At 42.6% G+C, this 22,586-nt stretch overlaps 1 protein-coding gene across 1 annotated transcript in view; it reads left to right on the top strand.

Annotated features, from left to right (window-relative positions):
• CILK1 (ciliogenesis associated kinase 1) overlaps positions 1 to 21,246 on the top strand; it is a 29,623-nt gene extending 8,377 nt beyond the window's left edge. The window contains exons 5-13 of the mRNA XM_084826822.1: positions 3,587 to 3,719; positions 5,302 to 5,473; positions 7,633 to 7,800; positions 8,982 to 9,284; positions 11,002 to 11,189; positions 12,965 to 13,107; positions 14,431 to 14,559; positions 15,862 to 15,990; positions 16,556 to 21,246. Coding sequence (XP_084682948.1) covers positions 3,587 to 3,719; positions 5,302 to 5,473; positions 7,633 to 7,800; positions 8,982 to 9,284; positions 11,002 to 11,189; positions 12,965 to 13,107; positions 14,431 to 14,559; positions 15,862 to 15,990; positions 16,556 to 16,710 — 1,520 coding nt within the window. The 3' untranslated portion in view covers positions 16,711 to 21,246. The remainder of the gene's footprint in view (positions 1 to 3,586; positions 3,720 to 5,301; positions 5,474 to 7,632; positions 7,801 to 8,981; positions 9,285 to 11,001; positions 11,190 to 12,964; positions 13,108 to 14,430; positions 14,560 to 15,861; positions 15,991 to 16,555) is intronic.
• The last annotated feature ends 1,340 nt before the right edge of the window (positions 21,247 to 22,586 follow it).

Below are 22,586 nucleotides of genomic sequence, written 5' to 3'. Positions count from 1 at the left end.
CATCTGGTCCAGCATTCTGTTCACACAGTGGCCAACCAGCTGGAGACCAGGAACCCAGAAGCAGGGCATGAGTGCAACAGCACCCTCCCACCCATGTTCCCCAGCAACTGGTGTACCTAGGCTCACTGCCTCTGATACTGGAGGTAGCACATGGCCATCAGGACTAGTGGCCATTGATAACCTTCTCCTCCAGGAATTTGTCTAACCCTCTTTTAAAGCCATCCAAATTGGTAGCAAATTCCCTAGTTTAACTATGCACTGTGTATTTATTTATTTAAAACATTTCTATCTCACCCTCTATCATTAAGATCTCAGGCTGGCGTACAGGTAAAATCAATTTAAACAGTATAAAACAATAAATAATTTGAACACCTAGAAACATATTAAACCATTAAATAAGTTAATACCAGTTAAAATCTAAAACAATAAAACAGTTAAATTAATGTTCTAGGGAATGCAATTAGCCCTCAAAGGCTTTGGTAAAAAGCCATATTTTTACTTGGCGCCGAAACAAGACCTATATCTGCGTCAATCAGGCTTCCAAGGGGAGGGCATTCCCCAACCGGGGTGCCACAGCAGAGAAGGCCCTCTCCCATGTCTCACCATAGTGTATGTCTTGTACTGACTGGTTGGACGCAGTGGAGGGCCTCTCCAACAGATCTCAGATCTCGGGCAGACATATATAGGGAGAGGTGCTCCCTCAAATATCGAGGTCCCAAGCTGCTTAGGGCTTTAAACGTCATCACCAAAACCTTGAATTCTGACCGGAAGCGTATTGGCAGCCAGTGCAGTTCCTTTAAAATTGGTGTTATATGGTTTTTATGAGGTGTTCCGGTCAGCAGTCTAGCTGCTGCCTTTTGCACTAGCTGCAACTTCCGAGTCGTCTTCAAGGGCTGCCCCATGTAAAGTGCATTGCAGTAGTCTAATCGGGAAGTTACCAGCGCATGTACTACTGTGGCTAGGTTATCTCTGTCTAGGAAAGGTAGCTGGTGTATCAGCCGAAGCTGACCCCAAGTACTCCAGGCCACGGAGTCTACCTGGGGCGCCAGTGACAGGGATGGATCTAGGAGTACTCCCAAGTTACGCACCTGCTCCTTCAGGGGGAATGCAACTCTGTCCAGGACAGTTCACTTACCCATTTCCCAGACTCAGGAACCACCAATCCACAGAGCTTCTGTCTTGTCAGGATTTAGCTTCAGTTTATTGGCCCCCATCCAGCCCATTTTAGCTTCCAGGCACTGGTCCAACGCATTCACTGCCTCAGCCAACTCTGACAACAAGGAGAAATAGAGCTGAATATTATCAGCATACTGGTGACACCCCACCCCAAAACTCCTAATGACCTCTCCCAGTGGCTTCATATAGAAGTTGAACAGCATGGGGGACAGAACAGAACCCTGTGGCACCCCACAGCTTCATAGCCATGGGGTAGAACAGGAATCCCTCAATACCACTGTCTGGAATAGGCCCTGCACGTAGGAACCACTGTAGCACAGTGCCCCCAACTCCCATCCTGCAGAGCCGCTCCAGTAAGACACCATGGTCAATGGTGTCAAAAGCCACTGAGAGATCCAGGAAGGTCAATAGGGTAGCACTCGCCCTGTCTTTCACCTGGAGTAGTCAGTCAGAGCAACCAAGGCTGTTTCAGTGCCGTACCCTGGCCTAAAACCAGACTGAAATGGGTCCAGATACTCAGTTTCCTCCAAGAACGTCTGAAGCTGCCCAGCCACCACATGCTCAAGCACCTTGCCCCAAAGGGGGATATTGGCAATGGGCTGATAGTTCTCACACACCTTTGGGTCCAGGGAGGGCCTCTTCAGGAGAGGGTGCGCTACAGCCTCTTTCAAGGCAGCAGGAACCACCCCCTGACAGAGCGAAGTGTTTACCACTCCCTGGACCCACCCAGACAATCCACCCCACTAGATCGTATAAGCCAAGATGGGCAAGGGTCAAGCTTACGTGTGGTGGGCCAGAGTGATTCAAGCGTCTTGTCCACATCATCAGGCTGCAACAGCTGAAACTGATCCCAGGAAACACAGCCAGACGGAGCACTGGACACCTCTGCAGACTCTGCGATAACTGTGGCATCAAGATCTGAGCGAATATGAGCAACTTTCTCCTCGAAGTGCCTAGCAAATTTATTACAGCAAATGATCTAAGGTTCCAATCCCAGTTTCTCCAAGACTGAGCAAGTGTAAAGAAATACTTCCTTTTATGTCCTGAATCGGCTTCATGGGATGACTTCAGGTTCTAGTATTATGAGAGAGGGAGTGATATATCTCACTATCCACTTTCTCCACACCATGCATAATTTTGTACACCTCTATAATGTCTCCCTTGAAAATACTAGAGGTGGAGTGCCTTGAACATTTGCACTATATAGATGCTAAGTATAATTACTGTTTTCTTCATGTAGAAAAGGGAAAGAAATATTCACATTCATGTATACTTTTTAAAAGAGAAAAAAAGATGTTATCTCCTTTGGGGTGTATTCAGGGCAGTAATGAAAGGAGACAGGGGCCAAGCATTATATATTTGGAGTTGGGGCTTATTGTTTTCTGAACAGCTCATTCCTTATAACATCCAAAGTTTCTGAAACTCAAAAAAGTCTCATAAAGTGCAAACCAAAGTAAATGATCCATTTATAATTAACTGCTGCTGTGTAACTAAATGTGACCCAATTCACAATGTCCCCAAATAGCACATGGTACAGCACTTCTTGGACTGTGCCACTTTAGACTACAGATAGGTAGTTACATGGTTCCCTATGTATATAGTTTGCGGTATGTTAAAAGATGGAATATCCTGGAGAAGGATATTCTCCCTGCATGCTGGATTTCTGTGTACAGATAGCTCTGTTCAAACATAGGGTCCTAAACTGCTGTCTGAAGTGAACCAGTCCAGGAAAGACTGCACCATGTGCTATTTCTGCACATTTGCCCTGAATTTCAAACATTATGTTCTTTTGTGGCCCTTTCCATTATTAAACACAGTGGTTAATGAGCAGATAAAAGTTTTTGAGGCTTCAGTAATAAATATGTCGTGGGACTTATGCTGAGCAGGGATTCAACCCCAGAATCTGTTAATTATGCTGGGAATCAGCCGTGGAACATACTCAGAAATAATAAAGGGCAGAACCTCTTCGCATACGCAGAGTGCCTTACACTGAGTCATCACCTCCAGTTGTCACACTCTGGGTTAGCAAACAGAGCTTCCGAGTCAAAGAGTGTGGCTTCCAGGCATACCTGAACTCGATTCTCTTACTCTCTCAAATTAACAAGTTATTATTAGGGGTTCCACTGCCCCCCTTTTTTTACTGGCCCAGACTTCTGTGCCTTTAACAGCAGCTTGATCTGCAATCATTAGCAGGTTATAATCTTCCTCCCATAAAAAGCTTCCATCTACTGATTTCTGCAAACGAAACTGTTTGCACAGGAGTAGGACAGGCTGGTTTTCTTCCAGTCTGTCGGCAAGCCTGCTGAGGACTAGCCATAAAACACACACACACACACACACACACACACACGGAAATAAGGAAAATAAGGGTGGGAGAAAACACTGACCAATGCTTTTATTTGAATTGCAGGGTTTTTTCATAGAGACTTGAAACCCGAAAACCTCCTTTGCATGGGACCAGAACTTGTGAAAATAGCAGACTTTGGGCTTGCACGAGAGATTAGGTCCAGACCTCCCTACACAGACTATGTATCCACAAGATGGTAAATACTTGAGTCAGATTGTGCTGTACGTGGAGTTGAAGACTACTCCAATTCCCACCATGCTTGTAACTTTGAAGTTCAGGACTAAATAGGAGCCTCAGTAGCTTTTTGTTGAACTTTCTTCCTTGGTCAGTATGATTAAGTTACATATGTTTATAATGAGGTTGGATCCAGATTTAGGTGTGTGCAACAGGGCTAGCAGAAGCCGACTTCCCCCCACATCCTCCCCATGGCAGTGCCCCCCCCCCGAATTCTACACAGAGGATTGGGGGACCCTGTTGAATGGGGTAGGTTGGGGTATGGGTGAAGGGGTGAATCTCCAAAAATCAGGTCGCAAGTGCCTCCGCACGGTTTTGTGGGATCCTCTCAGCCGCCCACATCACAGCCCCACCACCACTTGCCATAAGGAGGAGGAACAGGAAAGTCTGCTTCCGCCATCCCTGTTGCACACACCAAAATCTGGATCCAACCCAATGGGTTTAACTGGTCAATTCGGCAATTCCTGAAGAAGAGATGGTTTTGTCCCTGCAGCATGCAAGAGGTACTGATTATACACACACACACCCCGTTAAAGCAATAGGCACAGCTATAGGTATTGTCCAAGATACATATGCCACTTATATTTCAAGAAAACTCTTTAGGACAGAATCTGCATTATTTTTCATTCAGTGAATTATTTGCAGCAGAACTTGGCAGTGTTTCATAACATAACATTAATGAAAAGCAGGCAAAAAACTCTAGCAAATATGATGGATGAAGCTACTCTATACAGTTGAACATGGATTGTTTGTTTTGCCAGAGCTCCCAAGATGGTGTATCACCTCTCTCAGAACAGCCTTCCCCAACCTGGGCCCTCCACATCTGTTGGACTGCAACCTGCATCAGTCTCAGCTAGCATGTCCAATGACCATGTTGGCTGGGAATGATGGGAGCTGTGAGCAACACATCTGGAGGGCCCAGGTTGGGGAAGGCTGTTCTAGAACTTGTATGATTTCTTTTGGACCACGTGGGAGCAGTCCTGCCATGGGGCAGCTCTGTCAGTTGAGAGTTCTGAAGGCTGCTCCACCAATATACAGAGAAAGCATAAAGGGCTTAGAGAACACTGTTCTACCTGCTCTAGCGTTCTCTGCTTGTTGGTGTGGGAGCCTTCAAAATTCTCAGGCAAAGTTCAACACGTAGCAAGATAAATCCACGGCATTGTATGTCTGCCTCGTATTTATGGGCCCCAATGTTTCTATTTCCATTGGCTTGTGTGGGGCTGAAGGTGCTGTAAGCAACTGCAGATAGCTTAGAATGTGCTCAGCACCTCATTACTCCCAACTTCAGAAGCTAATGATCTCTGCACAGACATAGCTTGTCTTGGGGGAAACCTAAGCACTATGAATATAATTGCTGCAGTATCTTTGCCCTGAACAGTGTTTGAGGATGGAGGGTGTCCTTTTAGAGGGCTCTTGTTGCTGTAGAAATAAAGAATGGGATCTCTTGCCGTTACTGTTCAGGGCAACATATTAATCCACCGTAATGCTTTGATTGCTGTATTTTATCAATGAATACTGCTATTTTCTTGTGTTTTGACTTTCAGGTACAGAGCTCCTGAAGTGCTCTTGAGATCCACTAACTATAGTTCTCCCATTGATATCTGGGCTGTTGGTTGCATCATGGCAGAGGTTTACACGCTCAGGCCGCTTTTCCCAGGGGCCAGCGAAATTGATACTATTTTCAAGATTTGCCAAGTACTGGGAACGCCAAAAAAGGTACCTAAATGAGAACCAGGTCTTTGCTATGCATGAAGGAGTACAACCAGGAATATGTTCTGTGCGTACAACCCTGCTTTAGTATTTTTCTGGACCTGATATTGAATATTGGATAACCAATTGTTAATAATGTCTCCGCTTTTAAACAGTCGTGACACAGACAATAGCAACCTGTGCTAGAAAGGAGATAATGTATAAAAAAGCTTGTCAAATTGCCAAATGAGCCCACAGCCAAAAAGCGTTGCCTACCCCTGCTCTGCGTAATGATGGAACAGTTTTGGTAATAGAAAAGCATATTAAAACTTTAAACTGAGTCCTAGTTCTTTTTGAGGCGGTAAAGCATCGAGGTGTACTACTTAGGATGGCACTGTTGGGTCTCACATGATGGAATCCGTGATGTGGGTTTTCCAGAAAATTTTGAATGGGAAAATTGTCCAGAAATGTTCTGGGAAATTTTCCAATGCAAATGAGGTTCATTTTCATAGGGGCATTTGCATAGGAGCATTTTCAGTTTATATGGAAAATATTTCCAATGCCAATTGGGTCATTTGCATAGGGTCATTTGCATAAGGAAACTTTCGATTTGCATTGTAAAATGTTCTGATGCCCTGTAGCAAGGGTGGGCAACTCGTGGCCCGCCATCCTTTATCATTGGCTATGCTGGCTAGGGCTGAAACACCGAAACGTCTGGAGGGTCACAAGTTGCCCACTCCTGCCCTAGAGGTAATCTAATTTAGCATATTTATTTTACTTGTATTTAGTAAACAAAGGTAAAAAAAAAAAAAGTACCCCATGTTAATTTTTTGGCCTAATACACCACAAGTATTTGACCTGAAATCTTTGAGAAAAAATTAAAGCACATTTAGCATGATTTAAATGTTAGATTATGTAGAAGGTATTATTAGAATACTTGTAAAAATGTAAAGGCAATACCACGTAATTCCCTTAAATTGTTTAAATTTAAGAAAAACAAAGGAACTGAAAACTGTTGACACCGTTCTTAATTTTAGCAACCCAAAGAACAGTGCACAATATGCTGACAACAACTCATGTATTTCAGCAGAATTCAACTCTCTTCAACTAAGGTTGTTCGGGGACCTTCAGTTTTGCTGTTTCTGTTTATTAGTTCCATTCAATCCAAAAAGATATATGTATTTCAGTGATGTATATGTGTTCTCTCACATACTTGCTAGGGATATTCACCTGAAAAACATTAATTACAATTTTGAAACTGCCAAGCGTGCATAGTATTGTATTTGCAATTGGCATCCATTCATTTTTACTAATAAACTTATAAAACGGAAAATTTTCTGTGGAAAAATAAAGCACTTAAAATATTTCCACAAGATATTTTCCATACCACATCACTGGATGGAATGTTTCACCACCCAAAATTTAATAATTCCTACAAATGGAAGATTAGGGACAAGATTAAGCTAGAACCCTTCTCCTTAACATCTAATTTCTATGTGGAGGGAATGTTTTGTACGGGGGGCTGCTATTCAGTCTTGTGAGTCCTTGCCTGCAGTGTAAAGTGGTCCAGCCCAGACACAGGTTTACCACCTCAGAAGAAATAGACCTAAAGTTATTTAACTTTTCTCAAGGTGGTAAAAACGGCTCCAATTAAATTCTGTGCCAACACTGTCCATTTATCTGTGGAACACAGGAAGCTGCCTCATACTGAGTCAGACCCTTGGTCTGTCTAGCCCAGTATTGTCAACACTGACTGGCAGTGTCTCTCCAGGGATTCAGGCAGGATTCTTACCGAGCCCTATGTGGAGATGCCAGGGATTGAACCTGGGACCTTGCATGCAAAGCATATGCTCTGCCACTGAGCTACAGTCCCTCGGTGGAATCGAGCTCCGCCCACCGGTGCTTGCTACTGTTCTTGTGTCACTTATCTTGGGATTAAAAAGAACTAAATTAGGAGTCCTTGATATTGCTAGGTGTCGTTGCCTTTCTTAAATCAGTTCAGCCTCTGATTTGTTCCTTGAAAGGATGTGCTTGTAAACTGATCCCAGGAGAACTGATTATTTAGCCAGGTCTTTATGCCTTTTTGGAAATGTTGCATGTTAAGGCAAGAGGGTAACCTTTTGTGCAGGGCTGTAGTAGCTACACAGACATTCTTTTAACAATTAGCCTACGTTAATCCTATTTAGAATGACTGGCCCGAAGGCTACCAGCTCGCAGGTGCCATGAATTTCCGCTGGCCTCAGTGCGTCCCGAATAACTTGAAGACCCTCATCCCTAACGCAAGTGGTGAGGCAATTCAGCTCATGAGAGACATGCTGCAGTGGGACCCCAAAAAGCGTCCGACAGCGAGCCAGGTTTGCTGATCATTCGTAGGCATGTCTTTACAAGTCACTCCTTGCCTCTTACACAGGATTGAAGGAGGCTTCCAAGCTGTAGGGGAGGAGAAGGTGCACAACATTTTTGCATGCTTCTGACTACTATCTCTGTTCCTTTTGCTACCAGTCCCAGGTCAGGGGAACACACATCTGATTTGTGGGGCCACAAACCTCTTTGCCCGCCACTGCTGCAACAGTTTTTCTTGCAATTTCTACATACACAACCTTGTTTCCCAAAAACATAAGAAGAGCTCTGTTGGATCAGACCAAAGTCCTGTCTAGTCTGGCATTCTGTCCTGACAGTGGCCAACCAGATGCCTCTGGGAAGCCCACAAGCAGGACATGAGGGCAACAGCACCCTCCTGCTCATGTTTCCCAGCAACTGGCATACGGAGAGATCCTGTTCCTTCTCCCTGACCCGCATCCCTGCTTTTCATCAGAGGGACACATAAAATTGGGCTTTGTGTTTATGCCAGAACAGCGTGGGGGAAGAGGTGCTTTTGTCAACCCTATTAGATCCTGTATTAGTTTTCAGTGAAAATATAAAGCAAGAACAGTGAAACCCACATTTTGAAGAATAGAGATTGTCTTGCCCTAATGAAAATAGGAGAAATAGCTGTAGTACAATAAAGTTATCTTATATGATGAGACCACAGATGAGCTGTACAGAGAGAAGACTGTACTAGCATTCCCACCACGGCAAAAAAAAGTTAAAATTCTATACCCAGCCAACCCAGATTTTGCACCCTGTATAATTTATGCCAATTGAACACATTTTCTTAATTGTTCTTGGTTTGCATGATTTGTTCTTTATCATTTTTATTATTTTGCAGAATTCTGGTTTTTGATAGTCATGGGGAGAAGCAAGAAGTGATGCAGAATGTGGAAGCCCCTCTCCCTTCTGAGATTTCAGCAGGCATTGCTGCCCACACATTTCCATGCTGATGTTTTCAGCCTCAAGAAACTTGTTTTCTTTTTCTTTAATAAAAGTGGAGACTCAGGAAGCTGAATTTTGCACATGCTGCCATATTCTGGCCTTTCCTGACCTTCTGCAGGATTGTGGCATGCACACAGCTCTGAATATTGAGGCTGAAACATTGCTGTTTTTTGCTTGCTTGCTTTTTCTGGTTTAAATAATTGTTCTCTCCCTTGGGTTTTAGGCACTTCGATATCCTTACTTCCAGGTTGGCCAAGCACTGGGCACCTCTCACTGTATTCAGGAGGTGGGAAAACAACAGAGAGACCTTCCTGATAAAGCACAAGTCCACATCAAGCCCATTCCGCCTGCACAGCCTCCACCTAAAGCACAAGTTCGCCTTTCGTTCAGACCATGCCAGCAGAACCAGCCCTCCCACTCCCTGATATACCCATCCAAAGGTGACTCCTCCGTGAGGGACCATCTAAGGGAAGACAAGCCGAGCCAGGTGGCCTTGCCAGACATCCACAGTAAGAATCCTCAGCAGGTAAGACCCAGTCTTTGAGATCTGTGCCTTTTAAAAATGTGAACATCTGTTGTTCTCTCGCTCTAGTGTTTTCAACAGGAATAGCCATCTGTGTTAGGCAATTCATATTAAATGGAGATAGAAGAATCGCTTTTGTTTGTTCCTGGATTCCCTCTGCATGCAAAGAGTTTGACTTGGACTCTGTTGAGCTCTCCACAGTTGCCCCTTCTTTGGCAGGCAGAGGCAGCATGATGTTGCACAGAATGCTATTCTGTGATGGTCTTGGAAACTTTGACTTCATTTCCAGACCATTAGAAATTGGAGTTTTATTGGTGTAGAGCAGGCAGAAGGGGATGGAGCTTTGCTGTGCTAATGTGTGTTCATAATTACTGGGATGCACCTACGAGGAAGAATAAAAACTGCTCCTCAGTTCGATTGCTGGGTGAAGGAAATATCTGTCCTGCTAATCAGCAAAAGAATGAAGTATAACCATGAAATGAAGCCAGAGATCTCCCAATTTGGATGAAGAAAGCTGGGACCCAGCTTTTTGAGGTATTTGGCTGTATCCTACCATCAACATTTCCCTGGTGAGACCGTTTTCTCTCCTGCCTAAGGTGGGGCAGCAAGAGCATCCCTTCCCTCTCTGTTCCAGTGGTGTGCCCATCCTGCCTCCAAGGCTACTGGGTGTCTGTGTGTGGGTGTGGGTGTAGCATCGCTGCATATAATCCCATGTGGGTAGGCCCAGACTGTATGGTCAATTCCCAGTTTTTGTCTGGCATATGGATCACACTGTTCAGACCGATGCATATTAGATTTTATGGTCATATGCCTTATGGAAACATTACTGTACATGGATGTCCGGATAATGACAGGTAAGGAGGGAATGATGGCACAATATCACTTCCTCACCAAAAATTAGGCAGAGTATTCCTCATGTAATAAAAACATTGCTAAGACTATGCTTTGCCTCCTCAGATCCAGTATGAACTCTCCTGGCTCACACCCCATGCTTCCTTTTCACTCCGGTGTCATCTTCTCCTACTTCAAAAACCTTTTCCCATTTTTCCGCTGAATTTGTATTACTAGCATTGTTTGTTCGTAATTCGAGTTGCTTGGCTGTTTTGTGTATGTGTGTGATTTAAACACAAGCAAAATGTTCTATGTAACAAAAACAAAGCTTAAACCAAAAGCCATAACCAATGGATTGTATATGCCCTTGTATTGGATTAAATACACAAATATCATTAGAATTAATCTACTCTGAGTTAGTTTTCATTATCATTGGTTTTATGCCTGGCATTGTTTTACAGCCATCTTGATCTCCCTTTATCAGTTTGGCATTTGTGCGCTTTGTTTTAACGTTTGCATCAATATTAATAAATCTTCATATTATTAATTGCAGGTGGAGTTCTGGTTTGCCTGGATCTTTTATCCTATACAAAAAATAAATTAAAAACTTCTGTACATAATTTAATCTACCTGCAATAGTTTCCATATCGTTATGACTTTATTTTATAGGAACTGGGTTAGAAAAGTAGAAAAAAAGAGAGAGAGATGGACACCTAAAACCTGTTTCTCACCCTGACATATGAGATGCCCAGTGGGACCAGATTATAGCAGCAGTAGAGAGATGCACCATTCCATGCCTGTTAGAAGCTCTTCCAAACTTTCTCTTATTCAGCAATTCCAAACTTCATATGCTTTTGTTCTGTTTCATTTTCCCCTCCTGCAATGTCAGAAAGCAGCCACCGGGACGGAGAAAACAAATGGTGAACTCCAACCAAAGAACCGGCGTAGATGGGGACACATTACTGGAACACTGAAAGGTTCTGAGGAATGGGAGGACTTGGAAGTCTGTGATGTTAATTCTTCACTTGCCAGAAATGACTTTAAAAGCAAAGGACAGAATGATGAAGCTCTTTGTAGGCAAGTTATTATTCTCCCTCCCTCCCTCCCGTTCGTGTGTCCCCTGCATGTGCAGATTTAATTGTTCTTCCGTTAGCACCTCCTTAGTTTGTACATTTATACCCCTATCCTAATCATATTTACTTAAAGGTTGCTATCTTATGCACACTTACTAGGGAGTAGGTAACTATTGAACGCAGTGAGACTTTTTTTTCTGAGTAAACATACTTGTCATTGCTCTGCACTTCTCACTGATTTTAACTTACTTTCAAATAAGGGTGAATAGGATTTTGGGTCTTGGTGTTTTCACACGTGAGGCTTACATCAGTTTTTATTTACACCAGCCTATGACTGTATAACATACATTGGCTGCAATTTGCCATTTAAAACCATCTCTCTCTTGTTTCACACTCATGCATGGCCTGAATGGAACAAGAGACCCTCAAAAGCACCTCTTTAGTATCCTGTGTGAATATGCCCTTAGTGTCTTGGGCAGTGTCCCTTCATAGTTAGGATGCATTGATCCCTCTAAAGTCCAATGAATTTAAAAGAACATGTGTGAAAAATTGCAGTCATGCAGTCTGATCCTACACTCGCCTCGCGCCTACGTTCTCCTCTTTTTTGCGCCAGGTGAAGTTCTTATTTTTCCAGGCATTTTAGTATTTCACTTTCTGTTGTTTTAAATCTGTTAGGGCTCAATCCTATCAGGATAAGTGGCCCCCTCTGAACTTGGAGGTGTCCGCCTATCCAATGCAGGGCAGGAGCAGTGCGGAGGGGATCATCCCCTCCATGCTTTAGCCGCCCTGCATTCATGGCTAGACAGCTGATTTCAGCTGTCTAGCCACGGGAAGGCGGAGCAGGGGGTGGGGAGGATGCTGGCCAATGCAGAGGAAGTGTCGGAACAGCACTTCCATCCTCCTCTCCTGAGCACACCCCCAGGAATGGCCCATTTTTGCCACTTCACACTCCTCTTCCAAGCGCGGAGCATGAGGCCATTCCGCACTGCCTACAAGGCAGCACAGGAGGAGGTGAAGGTTCTCAGGGAACCGACCTATCCTATGGCTGTCTATCTGCGGACTAGTGGCCATAGGATTGCGCCCTTAATGTATTTTAAGTCTGTGCATTGCTGCTAGGCTTTATTTTGGTTTTTATTTTTGTTTTATACTGTATTTTTAACCTTTAAAACTGTTTATATTGTATTTTATCATGTTGTTTTTTAATGGTTTTAATTGTGGACCGCCCAGAGAATTTTGGCTATTGGGCGGTATAGAAATATAATAAATAAATTAAAAACAATAAATATGCGTGCTTATTTGGGAGTGAGTTCCACTTAGTTTAGTGGAGATTGCTCCCAGGTAAGGACAGCCCAAATCTTATTCAGAAGAAGTCCCATTTCTTTCACTGGGACCTACTTCCAAGTAAGTGTGTGTTGGATTGCAGCCTTAATCAATTATCGCCCATAATCCTACATGTAGGCTTTTTGTCTTCCCTCTTCTTGGCTTGGTGTTACTCCCAAGGCATGGCAGACGGCCTCTATGCATTGTGTCTCTTCTTCTGTCTGATTTCACTTGGCATGTTGAGGTGTAACATTTCTTTATTTGAGCATTGGAGCAAATGAGGTATGTCTCAATTTGCATGGGAGCTGTCTGAATTTGACTGCAGCTTCCTTGGGAAGACACATTGCATGTGTTGTTTCTTTGCCTGGAAGCCAGAACGCCTGAGTTTATGGCAATCGATAGGAAAGAGTGGTGTGTGTCATGCTGTGTATAAATGTGGCCATTTGCTTTTGGTTACAGATTTGAGAGTATTTTGGATCTGAAGCCTTCAGCCTGCATAGGGACTGGAAATAGTGCACCTTCCTATCTTCGGCAGGACACCCCAACATTACAAGTTTCTGCAGCCAAGCAACATTACTTGAAACATTCTAGGTATTTACCTGGTTAGTAAAAACCCAAAATCTTTACTATGACCCTTCATAGAATATAGCAGTTAGATTTTGATAATCAATAGACTGAGGCCTCAGGCTGCTCCTTGTATTAAGGCACCTTTCTTTAAGCCATCCGCCCTAAGGCCAGCAGAGGTTCTTGAGGATGTATTTTCAAAATGTCATAAACTTGCTATAAAATGCATTTTTGCAAATGGCATATTTAGCAACATAGAATGTTTGGGGCATTTTTTTTTTTTTTGGTATTAATGAGTCTTAGGTATTGGATCAAACTATCCTCAGTTATGATTGGCTCTAAAACACCTGAAAACTGTTGATGATGATGATGTTGTTTGTTACGTTTGTAACATCATTTCTGCAAGGAACTCAGAATACATTTTTTTTTTATTTTATTAATGTCACAATAATCTGGTGAGGTAGGCTAGACTGCAAGAAAGTGAATTGCTCAAGGCTCTACATTGAGTTTCGTAGCCCAGCATGGATTTGACCCTAAGATTCCTGTATCCAAATCCGTGTGTCACAACTGGCTCTTTTCTCTTTCTAGTCTCTCACTAGAAATTGTCCAGATTACATTCTACAAGGACAGCAGCCATGCTTTAATGTCCTTCACATTTCTGTAATTTTATCCTAGTCATGAGGGATATCTATAAGTTCTACAAAAACTGGGCAGAAGACAACCCTGTGCACTCACAGCAAGGCATGTTTCTGCCAATAGGGGTGGGACACTGCAAGGCCCTTATCATCCAATGGGCAACTGACGGAGGGAATAGAAAGTCCTTTTCCTCTTCCCAGAGGCTGCAGATCATTGGGGGTCAGTTAGCACAGTCCACATCATCATTGGATGGGGGGGGGGGTGCTGTTGCACTCATGTCCTGTTTATGAGTTCCTTATGAGCCAGCTGGTCAGCCACTGTGTGAACAGAATGCTGGACTAGATGAACCCTTAGTCTGATCCAGCATGGCTCTTCTTATGTTCTAAGCCAGCGGGATGCTAGTGGCATCCAGCTGCCTAAAGTGACTAGGCAATGGTGATACAGGTGAGCCTTTGAATATTTCACCTCACCTTCAGTGTTCCAGCACACCTGTTTCTTTCCTTCCTTTACAGTTAGAGACCTACCTGGGTGAACTGTCCTAAACATCCTGCCACCCCCTAGGGAAAACACTCCTCTGCCCCTCTTGCCCAATCACGCACTGATGTTTGCAAGTAATTATGTTGGTTGGTATCACCTACTGCAGCCCAGAAATTGGACAGGGGAGCAAGACATCTAAATAAATGTTATCCTGCAGCACTTTAACAGCAGCTTGCTTCTTATCCTAGGAATAAACACAAGAAATAATTTAGTCTCCAGTTCAAGCAAAGATTCCATCCCATCTAATCCGTGGCCCAGTTCTAATTTGCCTGGAAAGACATCAGCAGTGGCAGGAGGGATTGCCAGGCTAAACTCCAGTAAGAAGTGCTATTGAAACATTCTGTGGGACTGTGCAAGTAAATGGGGTGGTGAGAAAAGTCTTTGTACAGGACTGTCAGTTATGCTGGTACGCTGAGTACAATCGGACCTCCCAAATGTGATTTGATCTCTCTGCTGTTGGAAAAACCAAGCTTTAATAAATATGCTGATATGCCAGTCAAGTCCTTGGTTGGGTATTCTTAAAAAAATAATGGTGTAGAATGGAGATGGCCAGATTCTTCAGCTCCATTGGTCCACATCTCTGGTGCCATTCATATGACTGGGCCTAATGGTCCAGGATGTGTATTAATGAGAAGACTTTCAAAGCACCGTGTTGGGTGCAAACAGCTATAAAATTGATTAAAAGTTCAAAATACATTTGCCACTGATATTTAGTTCTACATACTTTCAGTAGCATATTGACTGTATTTTGTGTGATATATTGACAGCTTCGCTGCTGGGAAGAGATTGCATAAGACAGACAAAATGGGTAGAGTGATGAGCCCACACCCATTTAAACAAACAAAAAAAGTGATCCACTATTTGTTTCTTGCTCTGCCCTTGATGGCTTTCCCTTCCCACGCCTCTCCTGAATTAAGTGCTTACAAAAGAGCGTTCTGGCCATGATCCTGAATATGTTCATAGCTTGACTGTGCATACTTTGTTTGGAAGCAAGTCCCTGAGTCGAATGGCACTTGCTCCCCAATAATTTTGTATAGCACTGCAGCCTTAGATAGAAGTAAATTCTGTTGATTGTGCAGTGTCACATACATGAAAGACCAAATTTTTCAAAGACAGAAAAGGGTCAATTCAAAGCCTCAGTTGCTGGCATGGTACAGTCCTTGCACCTGACGGCACAATCTTGTCTTTCATGTAGGAAGTTGCCTTATGTGAAAAGCTTACACATTAGAAACTCTTCCAGCTTTTTACATGGGGTGGGATTTTGGCATGGGGAGTGCCTCTCAACAAGCAACCCCTTTTATGAAATGTGAGTTGGCACATACCACGTCAGTGATCAACTTGAGATGTTTCCATGAAGCTGACTATTTTTCTCTTTCATAGACAGCATAATAGGAATACATGCTTGGTGTATGTGTCAAAAATAGTATGATCTATAAGGTTGCTGGAAATAAATATTGACTTTGAAACTGTGCTAAATTAGAATGTCAGATTGTAGCACAACAGCTAGATTAACTGATGTTCCCTTGAAGGAGGCAACTGCAAAAGGAACATAATGCTTTGCGAATGTTTTTGTTGACCCACTGCATTGACCTCATCCCTTTTTTTGCAATTTCTTTCAGGCCACACAGGATCAAATGGGCTTGTGGGGGCTTATATCCCTTCGTTTCTGAAAAAGGAAGTTGGCTCTGCTGGCCAGAGAGTTCAGTTAGCACCAATTATTGATCCATCTCCTAGAGATCCATCTTCTCGTAAGTTCTGCTTGCATCTGGAAATGATGCCATGGAGTGCAGCAGCAGTGCCGCTGCGCTAGAATCGAAGGCAGGGGTGCACAACCTGTGGGTCGCATGTGGCCCTTGGCTTTCGTTTGTTACGGGTAGCGCTTACCTCTGAGTAAATATGCATGGACCTGAGCTGTGCTTTGCATGCCTGAAAGCTGTTGTGCTGGGGCTTACTTCCGAGGAGACATGCCTAGAGCTGTGCTGTGCTCCATTTGCTTGGTGGGGAAATGTCCAAATTGGGAAGAATTACATTTGTGTTTATGGGTGCATCTCCTCCCCCAGCGTAACCCAGATGCAGCCCTCAGAGCCAAAAGGATTGTGCACCCGTGATCTAACAGCACTTCGTTTTGGGACCCCTGCAGTCCTAAACGTCCTGCCATCCTGTTCATACGACTAAGAGGGGCAGTGGTGGCACCAGCCTGGGCAGCTGTCATCAAGGAGTGGTTCTAGGAAAGTCGTCCCTCAAAGTCACCAGTTCCACATCCAAATTTAACCCCATTTTCTCCTTTTGAACCTTTCTCTGATTCATGTCTAGAATACACTTCTCTGAAGCCTGTCAGACCTCATATCGGGATGCCATCATTTAATGTACCTATGAAAAACACATCAGGACTGCTGCCACGCCCACCTCCCGTTCAACCAGTCCATGGACGAATTGACTGGTCTTCGAAATACGGTGCTCACCGTTGAATCCTCAAGCCGGATCGTGAATTTCATTAATTAACAGTGATGAGACAGTCCCGAGGAACGCTTTATGAGCTGGCAATTCCACCAGTCCTTATTCTCTATGACCAAGGCATTTCAAGACTGTTTAAAGGGGGTTATTTTTAGTTGTATGTATTTGAATGCAATCTTGTACTTTTTTTGTATTGTTTTTATTATATGATTCGGGCAATTATTTTCATAGGATCAATACACATTTGTATATCAGGCTTAGAAACGTGGGCCTGTTTGCTGGCATTTTTATATGATGAACTTTGAAACTGACTTTTTAAAAAGAAGACTATTTTCCTTTTTTTGGTCACTTTTTTATACAAGTGAATAAATGTAGCAGATTGGGGCAGTATTTAATATAATTAAGGTGCAGTAAGAAAGAAGGGCACTGACTGAATACTTCAGCGTGTTAAGTTCTGAACATGGTATGTTGGGCAAGCAACCAATTAAGCTTTGTACCCAGGGCCATCTTTCAGCTCTGTAATGGAATAGCCACAGCAATGTTACTGGTCTCATGTTTGCTGTAGCAAAACTCATTTTTGAGTTGGGCATCTTGCCCTTCATCTGACTGAATATTATTAGGGCCAGTTTATACAATCAACAAGATAGAATGGTAAAGCTTTTCCTGGATTGTGTCACTTCAGGCGATAGCTTAGAGATTGCATGTTTAGCAATAATAGAAACATGCTCCTTGTATGTAGAAAATTAGTTTATCATGGAAGAAAGGATTCCGCCTAGCTCTTTTTTGTTCAGGCAGGGTTTTTTCCAACATGGAGAAACATCCAAGTACAACGACCTCCAGCCCAAGTTGCTATAGGCCAGGATAAGCGTTACTACCTGGCTCTGTTGATTGTGTAAACTGGTAAAGGGAGAGACATGTTGCAGCTAACACATGTAAATGGGCCCTTATCCTGCCCACATGCCACTTCATACTTAACACTAGCCTCTCTCCACAGTGAAAGCGAAAATAACTATAGATGGGAGGCATCCTGCTCCATTTGTGAGCAATACATTTTGTAGAGTAGCAAGGCCTTTGGAGAGTATTTAAAGCAATATTAAGTATGACAAAGCTGGTTCATAGAGTAATATAAATAAAGTATTAAAATAAATACCAGCAGCAAAGTTAAAAGATTTTTATACATTCCACTGCCTACATGTCCTTTTTATGGCTTGGCTTTTTCCTTCCCAAATGCAATGTCACAGCTTAACACAAAATGTATCCTTCACATAATTAGCAGTTTACGTTTGGGAAGGGGTTGACATGGCAAATTTTTATAGTATAATTTCAGGACTATGTTCCAGCCCTTCTAAAAGTCAAGGCCAAATTTTAGTAGATGTCAGTAAGGCACATATTTAAATGTTGGAGCTAAACAGTAGAGAAAGGAATTAAAATCGACAGATTCAATCCTATGCATTGTTCTTTTAAACGAAAGTGGTTGCAGTTGTGGAACTGTATGAAGACTTGTCTGATTAGGATTTTGCTAAAATTCCACATCATTTGTTTCTTGAGGGGAAAAAATATTGGGGAATTAATCTCTGTGTTTCAGCTCACAGAGATGGCTCAAGATGGTCTCTTCTTGGGGAAGAAATTACCCCAAACCAGCTTTTCAGTCCAGAAAGCTCCATAGGCAGGTCTAGAGTGTAGAATTCTCTTTTTCACACCCTTGTTTCCTAGACATTTCAATCTGTAGCAGGAAAAATACTATGTCTTGTGCCATGTGCTGCCTTGCTTCCACTGGCCCCCCACACACACACACACACAAGGCAAAAGCTGCAAATAGGAAAGCTAAAATCATGTGCTAACGTTTTCCCATTAGGGTGGATTCCACCTCTTACACTGGACTTCAGATCTTCAGCTCAAGCAGGAGGAAAGGCCCATTCTTCTGACGTCCTGTTGCAAGGCCCCATCCCTCAATAGCTGTGGCGAACCAAGGCAATCGGAGTGGGTAGACAACAGAATCGCAAAGGGAATTGGAAGGTGCAACTGTGGCTGATTCTCTTAACTTTGACTGGAAATGTAAAGGCAGTGTCCTCCAGGGCAAGAGGTGGCAATCACAACAGCTGAAATCGCAACAAAGGTGATGAATACATTTGTTAAAGCACAGCAACTATGTTCGAAAGCTCTAATGATGCAAGATTATAACACCCTATCTTCTCCAAAACACAGGAAATCAGGAAATCCCGCCCCCCAAGTGATGAGCTGCAAACTCATCACTTGTCTTCAAGCTGTTACAGCATTACTGTTGATAACTGAACAGTTGCTAACACACACACACCAATGTTGAAATAACACCATTTGGGGTATCGTTACCCCTGCTGTTTGATTTTACCAAGTTCATTAGTTATTGCGGAAAAGTGCATCGTCTAAAATGTTCTGTTTTTGTACCTGTGGAAACATGCTCAAGAGCAACTATTTCGCCCTCCCCTGTACATTAGCCATATTTGGCCAGTATTTCCTGTATGCACAACAAAATGGACTATGTCCACTGTAGATAATAGTTTACACAAACTACTACACACAATGGAGTTTACACAAAGCACTGGTCTCAGTTCTATAGCAGTCCTCAATGGCTGCTGTTTCCCTATGAGAGTGATGAATTAGTAAAGATGAGCCATTTAAATACTGCAATAACATTTTCAAAAAATTCAAAAAGTATTAATCACTGATGTAATTCGAATTGTGTGTATAATCTGTTAAATCAATTGATTGTTGACTTGGTATTTTTATACTTTTGTTTTTGTATCCTCATGTATGCACTGTTCAGAAACCAGGCTAACCAATAGCAATCAAAAGTAGCTTTTATACTTTTTAGTGCAGGGGTGAGGTACCTGAGCCCTCCAGATGTTGTTGGACTACAACTCCCACAATCCCTGATCATTGGCCATGCTGGCGGGGGCTGATGGGAGTTGGAGACCAACAACATCTGGAGGACCACAGGTTTCTCACCCCTGGTTTAGAGAAATAAGAGTGGATTTCTCTCCAGGTGAAACGAAAATTGCCAGTAGCTCATGGAGGATTATTTATTTAGATTTTTTTTTTTTAAATGACACTAGTCTCACCATTGTTATATGGTTTAACTGATCTTTAATTTTGGTAGTAGCTTTTCTTTATTAAGGCTCCAATCCTAAGCACAGTTAAGATGGAACAAGTCCCATTAAACTCAGGGGAGCTTACCTTTAAGTAAATATGTTAAGCATCATAATTGATATAGCACAGAAGTATTGACTATCCTTAGGAAAACTGACTTGCTTGAGTGTAAGAGATGTGCCTAGATTAGTTACAGTAACCCAAATGTGACTGAATGTTTATTCACGTGGAACACTTCTGATTGAATGTCCTAATGCTCTCAGTCCTGATGAATTCTTCTGCTAATAATTTGAGCAGACAAAATATTCTGAATTCCTTAAAGGCCATACACACATTAAAATGGTCTTACTTCCACTCGCTAGCTCCTACTAACATCAGCAAAAGTGCTGTTTAATTTTGAGGGTAGTTCTCCTTGGAGTGTGCCACAAAAGTGATAAAAACCACAATCTCCATGTATCTTATGCTGAGATCTGACCAAAAGCAACATCTGGGCAAAACTTGCCACAAGCTAAATATTTCTTTGTGCATTTGTTGTGACATCTGTTCATGTGTTTTGCAATCATATCATCTATTTTGCATGCCGAAGAGTAGCTAGTGGCTTAGAGTATGAAAGATAAGATAGTTATCTCTGTTCTAAGGTGAGATGCACTCACCTCTGCTTTTCATTTCTGTACTACAAGTTCATTGTAAATAATCTGCATTGAAATGGACACTCGCCTCACCTGTACATTTGGTTTTCTGAAGTCTTCAAACCACTTCAGGTGCAATCCTATGCATGTTTAAACAGAAAAAAAGTCCGACAACTCCCAGCATTCTCATGCTGGCTGGGGAATGCTGGGGGTTGTCAGACTTTTTTCTTTCTAAACATGCATAGGATTGAACCCAAAGTGGCAATCTTAAATACACAAACAATTAGTCCCATTAAACTCACTGGAATGCATTCATAAGTAAACATACATAGCATCACACAGTTACTCTATAATACTTTCCTTCGTTCAGTTGACCTACACTGGGTTACAAAGTTGCTGAAATTTATAAAAAATATGTTTATTGATTTTTTTATTACATCTGTAACAAGTGTCACGTTGTTATCCATGTTGGTATCCATGTTGAATATCTCCACTGTACTAACACTACAAATCTAACATAGTTTGTGGATGATTGCAACCAAGGAATGCTTAGTAAAAATGAAAATCATAGTGTCCTGTAGCTGAGAACACATGGAAGTTCTTACATTTTTCATATATAAGTTCTTGTATATGAAAAAAAACTACGAAGTTAAATGTGAGTCAACGGGTATAATTGGGTAAATGAAAGCCTAGCATGTTTTCTATGTTTAGGTCATTTGTGAGTTTTTCAACAAATGCTTGTTTCCTTTTCTGTTGTAAGAAACTCTTTCCCAAAATAAAGTGGTTTTAAAATTTCTGTTTAAGTACTGTTTAATACCCCTTCATAGATCACTGCCTTGTTGTGGCAAAGGGGCTTGTGTAACTCAGTGAAGCCATAAGCTATGCTGTGCAGGGCCACCCAAGACGGACAGGTCATGGCAGAGAGTTCTGACAAAATGTGGTCCACTGGAGAAGGAAATGGCAACCCGCTCCAGTATTCCTGCCAAGAAAACCCCATGGAACGTATCACAAGGCTAAAAGATATGATGCTGGAAGATGAGCCCCTCAGGTCAGAAGGTGTCCAATATACTACTGGGGAAGAGCAGAGGGTATTTCCAAGTAGCGCCAGAAAGAGTGAAGCGGCTGGGCCAAAGCCGAAAGGACACTCAGATGTGGATATGTCTGGTGGTGAAAAGAAAGTCCGATGCTGTAAAGAACAATATTGTTTAGGAACCTGGAATGTCAGATCAATGAATCAAGGTAAGGTACACGTGGTCAAACATGAGATGGCAAGATTGAACATCGATATCTTGGGAATCAGCAAACTAAAATGGACAAGCATGGGCGAATTTAATTCAGGTGACCATTGCCTACTACTGTGGGCAAGAATCCCTTAGAAGAAATGGAGTAGCACTCATAGTCAATCAAAGGGTGGGAAAAGCAGTACTGGGGTACAATCTCAAAAACGATAGAATGATCTCAGTACGAATCCAAGGCAAACCATTCAACATCACAGTAATTCAAGTCTATGCCCCAACCACTGAGGCCGAACAAGCTGAGGTTGATAGGTTCTATGAAGACCTACAATACCTTCTAGAACTAACACCAAAAAAAGATGTCCTTTTCATCATAGGGGATTGGAATGCTAAAGTAGGAAGTCAAGAAATCACCAGGATAACAGGCAAGCATGGCCTTGGTGCACAAAATGAAACAGGACAAAGGCTAATAGAGTTTTGCCAAGAGAACATGCTGATCATAGCAAACACTCTTTTCCGAGAGCACAACAGGTGACTCTACACATGGACATCACCAGATGGTCAGTATTGAAACCAGATTATGTCCTTTGCAGCCAAAGATGGAGAAGCTCTATACAGTCAGTAAAAACAAGACCTGGAGCTGACTGTGGCTCAGATCATGAGCTGCTTCTTGCAAAACTTCGGCTTAAATCGAAGAACGTAGGGAAAGCCACTAAACCATTCAGGTATGACCTAAATCATATCCCGTATGAATATAAAGTGGAGGTGAGGAATAGATTTCAGGGATTAGACCTGATAGACAGAGTGCCTGAGGAACTATGGACAGAGGTCCATAATATTGTTCAGGAGGCAGTGACTCAGTCCATCCCAAAGAAAAAGAAATACAAGAAAGCAAAGTGG

The sequence above is a fragment of the Heloderma suspectum genome, chromosome 1 (genome assembly GCF_057233095.1).
Source record: "Heloderma suspectum isolate Gila_16-S chromosome 1, 16-S_ref, whole genome shotgun sequence".
Lineage (NCBI taxonomy): Eukaryota > Metazoa > Chordata > Lepidosauria > Squamata > Helodermatidae > Heloderma > Heloderma suspectum.
The sequence above is the reverse complement of the archived record's forward strand: the minus strand, read 5'-3'. Positions and strand labels throughout refer to the sequence as shown.